Below are 11,750 nucleotides of genomic sequence, written 5' to 3' on the forward strand. Positions count from 1 at the left end.
AGTGCCATGGTGTCATAGCTCACAGCAACCTCAAACTCTTGGGCTTAAGTGATTCTCTTGCCTCAGCCTCCTGAGTAGCTGGGACTATAGGTGCCCACCACAACACCGGGCTATTTTTTAGAGATGAAGTCTCACTTTGGCTCTGGCTCAGGACAGTCTCCAACTCATGAGCTCAGGCAATCCACCCACCCTTGCATCCCAGAGTGGCTAGGATTACATGTGTGAGCCACCAGGCCTGGCCTTTTTTGCTAAATCTTTATCACACATTTAAAAATACTTCTTTCATAAAGAGTTTTCTTTATGTGTATTTACATTATATAGGCTTGATAAAAATGAAGAATTAATGTAATTTTCCATAAAACTTTCTATAGTAATTCATTAAAATTAAAACCACGTTATGAGCTTTTAGGAGTAAAACTTCCTTCCCCAGCAGTGAACAGAGAGGATGGGGCCTGTTCATGCAGGAGCAGCTGCCACTGAGAACAGTGACAAGTGACAGCTGCAATCAGGGTAAGTGGAGACCAGTATCACCACTTTTAAAGTAAGAGTGACTAACGTCCTTCACAGACTCTGCTGTGTAACTGTCATGTTCAGGGAAGTCTGAAAACCTTTCCTTTGTTATTGTGATACTTAAAAGTCCACACTTTGGATATTATCTATCAGAAATCAGCAGGTAAAAGTCAGGGCGAGCCACCAGTTTACCCAAGAATAATATATGCATAGATGGAAAAATATCAATTATCTGTGCTAAATATACTATGTACTAAAGTATTATAATCTCCATATAACAAAATAACCCTGAGCAGTAGCTCATAATGTGGGGTTTAGCGCTGAGAGATTTTTAGGCATTCATTCATTCATTTTTTTGAGACAGAGTCTCAGTCTATTGCCCTGGATATAGTGTCATGGTGTCACAGCTCACAATAACCTAAGACTCTTGGGTTCAAAGGATCCTCCCGTCTCAGTCTCCTAAGTAGTTGAGATTACAGGTGCCACCACAATGACTGGCTAATTTTTTTATTTTTAGTAGAGATGGGGTATCTCTCTTGCTCAGGCTGGTCTCAAACTCCTGAGCTCAAGGGATCCACCTGCCCAAGCTTTCCAGAGTGCTGAGATTATAGGTGTTAAGCCATCACAACGGGCCCATTTTAGAGCTTTTAGTAAGATTTTTAAAATTAATTAAAGTTGACAACCTCACGGTTGATCCTATTTCAGGAATAATTTTTGCATATGCAACCTATTCCTTTGATGCCATCTCAGAAACAAAGTTCTAAAGAAACACCAATATTTACCCACTGCTTCTTCTTGGTCTGAGAAATTAGCTGTTTGTGTTGTGTTGCCAGCTTTTTGATTTCTTCTACAAATTCTTCTTTACACTTTTCCTTTACTTGCTTACATTTCCTGTCCATCTCACCCTGCATGTTGGCTATAGCTTTATTTACAGCTTGTCTTTTTTCTTCTTCCATTTCAGAACGCAGCTGAAACGAGAAACGTTAGCCCATAGGGCGTCAGCCCAGTTCATATAAACCATCTGTACCTAAATAAAAATATGCAGTTTCTATGTAAGTGATGCATAAAAAATTAGGTAAGTATCATTATTGCTTGAAATGTTATGTGAGATATCAGTTTTATTATTTTCTTGCCCTTTTGGGGGGGGGGCAGTTTTATTTTGTAGCCCTTGGTAGAGCGCTGTGTTGTCACAGCTCACAATAACCTCACCTCTTGGGCTCAACTAATTTTCTTGTCTCAGCCTCTTGAGTACCTGGTACTGTAGGCACCTGCCACAGTGCCTGGCTATTTTGTTCTTTAAAAACGGGGTCTTGCTGTTGCTCAGACTGGTCTCAAAACCTGTGAGCTCAGGCAATCCACCTGCCTTGGGCTCCCAGAGTGCTAGGATTACAGGCATGAGCCACTGAGCCCGGCTATATTCCTGGTGTTAAAAAGCTGCTACCAGGTTGGAGTGGAAGTGAAAGGAGCTAACCTGTTCGGGAGGCCCAGGGCACAGAGTGACCCTGCTGCAAGGACCAGCTTTACCTTTTCTAGAGCTTCTCGGACAACACGCTCCGTCTCTCGCTTGTGGTCAGATTTCATCCGGTCTTTGAAGTCGTTGAAGATCTTGGTGTACTTGTCGTGGCAGAGGCTCTGGCACACGCCATCGCTTGCAGTCTGGGTGCTACGGTGCAGCATCCGTGGGGAAGAGGCACTTAGCTTCCGGGTCTGAGTGGACACTGAGACCTTCTCGATTGGCTGAGGAATTGTGGGGATTTCCTGGCTGGAACTTACTGCTTCAGTTTCCGGCTCTGGTTCCTAAAGGGTAAAAAAAATTTGCAGAAGCATATTAAGCAGTAATATAATTCACTAGTTCAAGAATACTCGATTAGGATAAAAGTACAGTGATAAATAGCCAAATAATATAGCTGTTAAAAAAGATGTAATTAAGATAGATTTTATTATATTTTTGCCATAATTAAAAATATATTAATAAATCCTACTCCCAAACAACCAATGAATGAAAAAAAATGCCAGTATCATCTACAATAGTTCTAAACAGTATTTCATTGATAATCGTATGTTAATTGCTTTTAACATGGACTAAACAAAAAAAATTATCTATAGGGCGGCACCCGTAGCTCAAAGGAGTAGGGAGCCGGCCCCATATACCGGAGGTGGTGGGTTCAAACCCAGCCCTGGCCAAAAACTACCAAAAAAAAAAATTATCTACAGAATATAAAATCATTATCAACTTATAATGATATCAGCTTCTTTGGACTATATTTATTAACAAATTTCCTAAGATTCTAACCCACTTTTCACTGAATATACATTTGAAATATGCCCACATTTACAGTTTTAAATCATGCAGGGTTCATATCATTTAAAAAGGTTAACCTTTTTTTTTTTTTTGAGACAGAGCCTCAAGCTGTCCCCCTGGGTAGAGTGCCATGGCATTACAGCTCACAGCAACCTCCAACTCCTGGGCTCAAGCGAGTCTCCTGCCTCCGCCTCCCAAGTAGCTGGGACCACAGGCGCCCGCCACAACGCCCGGCTATTTTTTGGTTGCAGCCGTCATTGTTGTTTGGCGGGTCCGGGCTGGGGATTCGAACCCGCCACCTTAGGTGTACGTGGCTGGCGCCTTAGCAGGTTGAGCTATAGGCGCCGAGCCTAAAAAGGTTAACCTTAACCACAGTCTCCTTCAGCTTTTGAAAGTGGGCATCACTGATTCATTGGTATTTCTTCTTAAAATAACTAAAAACAAAGAATTTATCCAGCGTTTCCAGGAAATGTAGTGACATGCTCTTCCCACTTAGCCAGACCTAGGTTAGTGGCTGCTTAATTAAGACGCAGACCTCGAGCCTGTGTGTGCTGTTCTTGTGTAACAAATGACAGCAGGGTCAGAAGACTGGGTCAACTTAATATTCTATTGATGGCAAATGAATTTCACAAGTGTCCACCAGGAGCAGTTGTTGAGACTGTGCTTTGGAAATACTTCCTGCTGGATTTGCCACCTGGACAATGCAAGGTGGGCAACTTACTTCCTTTTTGGGCTCCACACTTTGATTACGTCGTCCTTTCTTTGCTCTCGGTTCTTGAGTGACCTTCAGCTGTAGGCATTATAAAAGTAATACACAATTATTCCAGAACCTAAGAAATACTTCTCTGTTGAAAATACCCCCAGCGGACCCAGAAAGGAGACGTGCTTAGTCACTGCTCTGGTAACTGAAGCCTGAAAGAGCTGGTGCACCTGCAGTCTTCACATGGGAGGGTAGGCTCAGCATCACTGGTGGTTACAGCTATTTATTTGTTTGAATTGGTTTTGGTTTATGCACTTCACAAATGTAAGGAAAAGAGAAGTAAGGAAAAATGTAAAAATCTGTTACAGTACACTAAGATTTTCACATTCAAAAATGATAGCAACAGGCACTTGCGTGATGAGCCACACTCACCTGCTCATTACTCGTAGAGGAGATGCTGGATTCTGCCTCCTCCTCACCTCGGTCCTCATTCTTCGACTTCCAAAATCTTCCTTCACGAAGGAAACGCTGATGGAGTTCCAGTTCATCACAGGCCTTTTTCCAGCCCATACTGCGCTTAACATGTAGCCGATGAATGTTGACAGTGATATCTTGAATGTTTTCAGAAGGAATCCAGGCCCTAGGAAAATCATTTAAAACATCCACAATGGTAGGGACGGTGTTCAGTGGACGCTTGTCTGTTGTGAGTATAATTTGTGGCAACTCTCATCTACTAAGGCTGTTAGTTACAGTTTGAATAAACAAACACTTAAACCAAGTAGAAAGTAAGTGAGGATTTTTGTTTGTTTTGTTCTCAGAATTGGAGAGGCTCACAAATATCTCCTAACTGTTCACTATTTTCTTTAACCAACTTAGCCTGTCATAGTTCATACCTGCATTATTCATGAGTCTTTCAAATATGCTGCCTCTTACTGTTTTAAATGTCAAAACCTAGCAGAACTCATCTATTTGCTGATTACCACTGAAGAATCATTTGAAAATGCCTAGAAACATTCATGATATAAATACATGTACTTGTATAAAGTGTTAGCATTTAAAAAAGTATTACGATAAGTTATTATCATGCCCCTATTCATTGGAGAAACCCAATTAACACATAGAAAAGGGTTTGTTATTTGTCAACAATGTACTTAGCTATAAACACAACTTTAATTGCCTCTGAATTATGTGTTATATAGATCTAAAACTAGAGAATAAAAAACTATATTTGACTCTATTGGGAAGAATGCTAAAATTTCAAGAAAATCTTCCTAAGTATTAATCTTTTGGCTGGATTTAAGTCAGTATCCATCTGGAGGGCAGCACAAAGAAAACAAAAGTGGACAGAGCCTATCTGAGCTGGAGTTTCACTGTCTCATTGGCCCACAGGGGGTTGGGCTCCCCAAGGTCTCAGGCCCCTGTTTCTGGGGTGACACTTCATTTACTGCCCTCCTATGAGGAACGTATGATGCTGCCAGGAGGAACTAGGAATGAGTATAATGTACAACACAGCATGTTGTGCAGGCATTCTCAGGGGAGGACTCATAATTCACCACCAAAATGGCTTACTTGGGCTGCTTCTTGAAAGATGAGTACTATTCAGACAGGGGCAATATGAGGGACTGCTCAGACACTTTCTAGAGCACACAGCACAGTGGGATATGGTGCTGTAACACGTTTATTCTCTTTAGTTTTCTGTTAAAGAGAGTTTATTTCTCTTCAGTTTTCCTGCTGTAAATATATAAAATATCGTAGTTTTCATTCCTGGCCTGCAATTGTGGAGTTCCAGAAATACTGGGCCTGTCACTGATTTTTAAGGAATGTCTTAGAGAATTATGGCCATTTGTGACTCAGCCATAAATAAAGACTTCTAACTTGCTTGTACAAGCTAAGCTATATGCTTTATAATTAAAAACCACATTTTAAATACATAATAAGCTATACTGTTTGATGCTAATGATGGCTAAACTTAAAAAAAATTTTAACTTCCATAACATTATTCATAAATCTTCTATCAACAACTGTCCCATCTGGTTTGAGAGCTTTGTTTAAAATTGCAATGAAGTACACTGACAGGCCTAAGTTAGTGCAGAGCACACAGGAAACCCTCTTTGTGGCACAGTTTCTTGCCATTAGATGATTAAGTTTCCAGCCAACAAATATTTACTGAGCACCCATTATGTAATACAAGTGTTTCCTTTCACATCTTAAATGTCATTTGCTTTTGTGAGAACCCATTACAGTGCTGACTGCCAGGAACAAACCTGTAACCTGGGTATATTTTTGTTCGTTAAATGATCAACTTACCCATTGAATAAAAAAAAAGAATAGATGTAAATCAATTTTATTATAATCAATTTTTTTTTCTTGCAGTTTTTGGCCGGGGCTGGGTTTGAACCCATCACCTCTGGCATATGGGGCCAGCGCCCTACCCCTTTGAGCCACAGGCATTGCCCTACATCTACTCTTAAAGTAAGTGTCAACACAGTTCATAATATATTTCTATTCTTTTAACTCCATTATTATAGATAATTTTAAAAAGTTTTAAAAAGTATTACTGGGTGTGTTCTCTTATCTACAAAAACCAAAAATATAAAAGCAAACAAACATCCCACAATTTAAGTCTAATACAAAGAGACATAGTCTAATTTGCCTCTATCTATATGGCTATCAATTGTGAATGCTCTCAATCTATGCAGGATAAAATGGCCCAGTGATCTGATGGTAAATGAACCTAAAACATTCTCCTCCTTTCTTGCCTGTCCCTGATTTCCTGGCCCAGGCCACCTCATCTTCTAGTGCCTTGGAGCAAAAAGATTGTGCCTCTTTAAGATCAACCTTATCATCTATGATTTTTCTGTCTGGCAGGCAAAATTTTACAAACCTTATAAAAACCTCAGTAAAGCAGCGTCATATGTAAATACAAGTGCTGTGACCTTTTCTCCTGGAGGTTTACAACCTGCTCAGAGTGTAGGAGGGGGTGGCTCACCCATTTGAGTGTATAGAGGGATTGGCAAAAAACTGTTTAAAGTCAATGCTACTAGTCACAACATTAATATAGACAGTACCTTACACTTGCTCATTTTTAATATTCAATAAATATTATGGCCTTAATCTACAAAGGAGATAGTTGCAATTTTACAGTCCTGTGGTTCATTAAACTTTCTTTACATGAGATACTTCACTGTTCAAAATAATTTGATAGTAATAAAATGGTTTTTACTTTTATTCACAAGATCGATATTCTCTTCTACTCCCAAGTTGATTATTTCAATAGGGCCTGAAGGTGGCCGAGGCAACTGTAAAGTCACCACAGTGCTATGAAATGGACACATTCTAAGCCCTCTGCCCTGCCTGTTATAAATCCCAACATGCTTCTGAGGTCTAACAGTGGCAGTTATTAAAAAGATCCTGCTTAGGAAACAATATCTGAAAAATAACTGTAAAAATAATTTGTAGAAATCACTATTGGCTGCATAATTGTGTTGATTTTGCTTTTTCAATTTAAAATAAACTTCACACTGTCTCTGACAGAGAAGCCACCAGATGCAGGACTTTAGACATATACCATCTGACCCCTGGAGTCTGCAACTCACCTCTGGTGGTGGTGATCCATCCCAGCCCCCTGGTCTGCAACTCACCTCTGATGGTGGTGGCCAAAGAAGCGGACGTCAACTTGATTGTCCTCTTTCTGCATGACTTTGGCTGGCCAGAACCCAAAACCTTTCATTTTAGCCCAAACCAGCTCATGATTGGGTATCTGGAAATAAAAATGTTTTGCCTTGTTATATTATTTATAAAGTACTACTTTTTAAAGCATGAAATGCAAGCACACCATGAACATGGAGCTGCTTAGTCAACTATAAGCCATTCTTTTAAAAATATTTCTTTTGTAACTCCTAAACATTTAAGATTTTGTTTCTAGGATTGGTTGATTTTACCTTCAAGAAAAACACAAAAATATTCATATTTGCCTGAGTATTGACATGAATGTCATTTCTCAGAAGAGGCAGGACTTGGGGTGAGGCAGCGCTGACACTAAAGATATGGGAATGCTACCAAAAGGGCACCCTGAAAGGGCACCATAAAGCCTCATTTGAGGCCAGCAGCCTCAGCATTGCCCAGGAATTTGTGAGAAACAGGAGAATTTTAGGGCCTTCATGGGCCTCCTGGGTCAGAGCTCTCCACTTTAGTGAAGACTGACTTTAGTGAAGTACAGTGGTGTCTTGAAAAATAGGTGGCTTGGAAGGTGCTGAGTCAGAGCTCTGGGAGGTTCTCTGCCAGCACCTTTTTGAAATTATGCTATTTTAGAGGAAATTAAATAGCTATATGGACATACAAAAAGTCTAAGACCTCTTGTGAAAAACTGAAAGGAAAAACAAAACTCACTTTATTAAGGGACCCAATGCTTAGTCTTACTAAATACTTCATTTTAAAATCAGAAATGGATAATTTTCCTGTTTCAGCTGTTTATGCTCTTTAAGACTATAACAAAGAAAAATAAGTAAACTGGAAATAAATTTTCTCAGAGCAATACTTTATACACATAAAGTGGTAAAAATTTTTTTAAAACCACAAAGTTTCACTTACACAAGGATAGCAGAACCAATTGTCAGGACGGGCATTTGACAGATAGAAGCAATTTTTACAAAGCTGTAGTTCATCCAGCTGAAAAAGAAAAGCAACTATTTTAGTCTACATAAAATAAACATGTACATTAAACTATATACCAGTAAAAAATACATGTAGGTTGACATGTACATACTCTTAAATTTTGTGCCTTATATATAATCTTTTACACTTAGATTTAAGATTTTTCACTAAATAATACTGAAGGACTCTTTAGCTTTCTGTTAGAATCGTCTGCCAGGTCTCATCAGCACTTAGAGCAGCCCTGTCCCCTTTGGGTCTGGTTGACTTTGCCCTGTCCCTGCTGCATATTCAACAGAGCATATCCTCATAACCACCCTTATCACCCGGCCCTGCCCCTAATCCTCACTTTGCCTCATTCTCCACCTTAGTCTTTTGTTCTCTTTTACAACATTCTTTTCAACTTGAAATATGTTCTGCCTTTTTTCTCAGCTACTTCATTCCTTCCCACACGCTACCTGGCACATAGCAGGTACTCAACACTTTTTTTTTTTTTTTGGACAAAATCTCACTCTGTCTCCCTGGGTAGAGTGCTTGGGTGTCATAGCTCACAGCAACTTCAAACTCTTGGGCTCAAGTGATCCTCCTGCCTTAGCCTCCAGAGTAGCTGGGACTACAGGTATTACCACAATGCCCAGCTGTTTTTAGAGACAGGGTCTCACTCTCACTTGGGCTGGTCTTGAACTCCTGAGCTCAAGAAATCTACTTCTGGAAAAAAAAAAAATCTACTTCTGAGAGTATTAGGATTACAGGGGTAAACCACTTGCATCTGGCCAATGAACACTTTTGAATGAATGAAAAATCAAAGTCAAATCTGAAATGAATTCAAGAAACAAAACTTTTTGTATAAACTGAAGAATTTTTACAGAAATACAGGTGTTTCAAATAAAAAAGACCTCCAAAAATATACTTCTTTGGATGAATTTCATTTATTATATAAATACAAACTTTGTTGTTAAGAGGGTAATATTCACTGAGTGCCCAGTGTGATGTTTCCACATGCTTATCTAACCCAACAGCTCCTGATCGAAAGTTTCCTTATAGAAGTTACTTAGTAACTAAATCTGACTCCCAAGATTTTTCTTTGAATAGTTTTGCCAGAAATTTTATTCTCTATTTTTATTATTTCCCATGTACGTCAAACATAAAAATAAAAGACATTTAAATGAAACAGCATAATTAAGATATAGGTAAGAAGGGTGAAATCCTGAAATAAATGCATTTGGATTACAGCAATAGTTTAATTATAAGGCATGCACAGTACCTCGTGGCATGTGTCTTTGTAAAGCATCCTTGCAATGTCCGCTTGCTCACTGTCTGCTGTAATTAAAAACAGACATTCCCATAAGCGGTCATCTGGAGATAGAAGACTATAAAAACTAACATCATTTTATTCTCTTTCAGTTTGCAAAAGTGCATAGATGTCATTTCAAACAAAATGTATGTAATGTGCATGTGTATATGTTTTTTCCTTTTTTTGAGACATGGTCTTGCTCTGTTGCCCAGATTGGAGGCCAGAGGCAATCCCAGACCATTGTGGCCTCAAACTCCTAAGCTTACGTGATCTTTCTGCTCAGCCTTCCAAGATGCTGAGACTACAGGGGTGTACTACCACATCTATTTAATTTTAATTTTTTTTTTTTTTTTGAGACACAGTCTCACTATGTTGCCCTTGGTAGAGTGCTGTGGCATAATAGCTCACAGCAACCTCCAACTCCTGGGCTCAAGTGATCCACTTGTCCCAGCCTCCTGAATAGCTGGATTACAGGTGCCTACCACAACAGCCAGCTAGACAGGGTCTTGCTCTGGCTCAGGCTGGTATTAAACATCTGACCTTCAGCAATCTAACAGTCTCGGCCACTCAGAGTGCTAGGATTACAGGCATGAACCACTGTGCCTGGCCTATTTTATTTTTAAATTTTGTGTAGAGACAAAGTTTCACTATGATGCCCAGGCTCCTCTCAAACTTTCTGCCTCGAGCTATCCTACCAAATTGCTGAGATTATAGGTATTTAGCCATTGTAACCAGTGCAAAGTATATATATACCTTAAGTAAGGTTAAAGCAGCAAAATGAAATTCTATAGGCATCTTTATTTTACCTTTAACACAACTACTAATTTCCTAGGTACAGAGTGACATTACTTTGAATGACCAGGACTAATGGGTAAACAATCATAATTAATAAAAGTGCTTATGAAAAGCCTCTCAGCTAAAACAAATCATAGGAATAATTCCATTGTCATCATTCACCATACTAAAATTTTGCCTTTAGCCAGTCAATTCCATAAGTTGTAACTCTTATCACCAAACACTCTGATATTTAATTTTTTTTAATGTAATGTTTCACAAAAAGTATTTCTCAACATGGAACATAACAGGAACTTTAAACATGAACACAGAAGAAGACAAGGCCCCACCTCCATAGAAAATCACGGTGTTGTGGAGCAGAAGCTGAGCGTCAGCCTTGAACTCCTCATAGCTCCGGTACTTCCCTTCGTTCACCTTCTGTAGAGAACAGAGCAGCAAAAGAGTTGCTAGCGATAATGTCTGGATTACGTGCACAGTTTTTCAGAAGACCCAGGACCTCCGTGTGGCAGCAACAGAGAAGAGGCGTAGAAGAAGCCAGCAAGTGGCCCACGTGGCTCAGCCTTACGCTGACTGCAGAGACCACAGCACTGCAGCCTTACGAGCTCTAAGGAAACCTGCCGAAGCGGGCTGCACAGCTCACAGTGTACTGTGTGACAGCGCACCATGGCAGTGACGAGTGCTGCTGAGCCCCACATGTCACAGCCTTCAGATCGGTGCAGGTGATGAAGCCCTTGCCACACACCTGCCACTCCTCATAACTCAGCAGGACCAAGACTAAATACAGAACCCTTAAGCCTCTGTGACAGTTCATCATACTCGCTAAGACATATTTTTAATTCTGAATTGGAGCTAGATGCTGATTTTATAAATCATTTAAAATAATGTCTCCGATTCCTCCCTGTACCAAGGCAATGCCAGGGTTTCTCTTACCTCAGAGCAACATCTGGAGGGTCTCCCCCACTGCATCTCTGTAGCTGAGCCTTGGGCTGCCACAGAGAAGGGTAACAGAAGAAATCTGAGGGACGGGGGGTGGCAAAGTTACCCAGGTAGCAAGGAAGCATTTTTTTTTTTTAATCCTGCTGATATATTTAGGAAACTGGCTTAAAAACAGCTTGTAATGTTAAGACCATCAAAGAACCCTCAAGATGGAGCTGCCCTCCTACCCTGCCTGGTACAGTCCTGAGACCCAATTCAGCTGCCATCTCTTCCATGGACTGGCTCCCCCAGTCAAGCCACCCGCTTCCTGTGTGGCACACACAGTGATATGGATTATTTACCTGCTTTGGCTCTGAGCTCCCCCTGAACTTCTAGATACTAGGCTAAAGTGAATATAGGCACTGGTGTTCCCTAGGGGCTCACCTGGAGTCCAGTACACCCACAGCTCTCTCAAAGCACTTAATTGTGGCTTGTATTTTAATGGGATTATAAATTCCGGAAAATATGAAAGTCATATCCATTAATTTTCCTCTCTCTCCTTCTCACAGCACTTGCTAAGCACA

The 11,750-nt window shown here is 40.2% G+C and overlaps 1 protein-coding gene across 3 annotated transcripts in view; it reads right to left on the bottom strand.

The window, feature by feature from the left end:
- ZMYND11 (zinc finger MYND-type containing 11) overlaps positions 1-11,750 on the bottom strand; it is a 79,259-nt gene that overhangs the window by 3,885 nt on the left and 63,624 nt on the right. For all 3 annotated transcript variants that reach the window (XM_003786847.3, XM_023511376.1, XM_023511375.1), the window contains 8 exons: positions 10,581-10,668; positions 9,427-9,482; positions 8,103-8,180; positions 7,154-7,272; positions 3,945-4,152; positions 3,534-3,602; positions 2,035-2,307; positions 1,293-1,478 (listed from right to left, as the gene is read on the bottom strand). In XM_003786847.3, the coding sequence (XP_003786895.1) occupies positions 1,293-1,478; positions 2,035-2,307; positions 3,534-3,602; positions 3,945-4,152; positions 7,154-7,272; positions 8,103-8,180; positions 9,427-9,482; positions 10,581-10,668 (1,077 nt within the window). The remainder of the gene's footprint in view (positions 1-1,292; positions 1,479-2,034; positions 2,308-3,533; positions 3,603-3,944; positions 4,153-7,153; positions 7,273-8,102; positions 8,181-9,426; positions 9,483-10,580; positions 10,669-11,750) is intronic.

This window comes from Otolemur garnettii, unplaced genomic scaffold, assembly GCF_000181295.1.
Source record: "Otolemur garnettii isolate 467f Iridium unplaced genomic scaffold, OtoGar3 scaffold00019, whole genome shotgun sequence".
Classification (NCBI taxonomy): domain Eukaryota; kingdom Metazoa; phylum Chordata; class Mammalia; order Primates; family Galagidae; genus Otolemur; species Otolemur garnettii.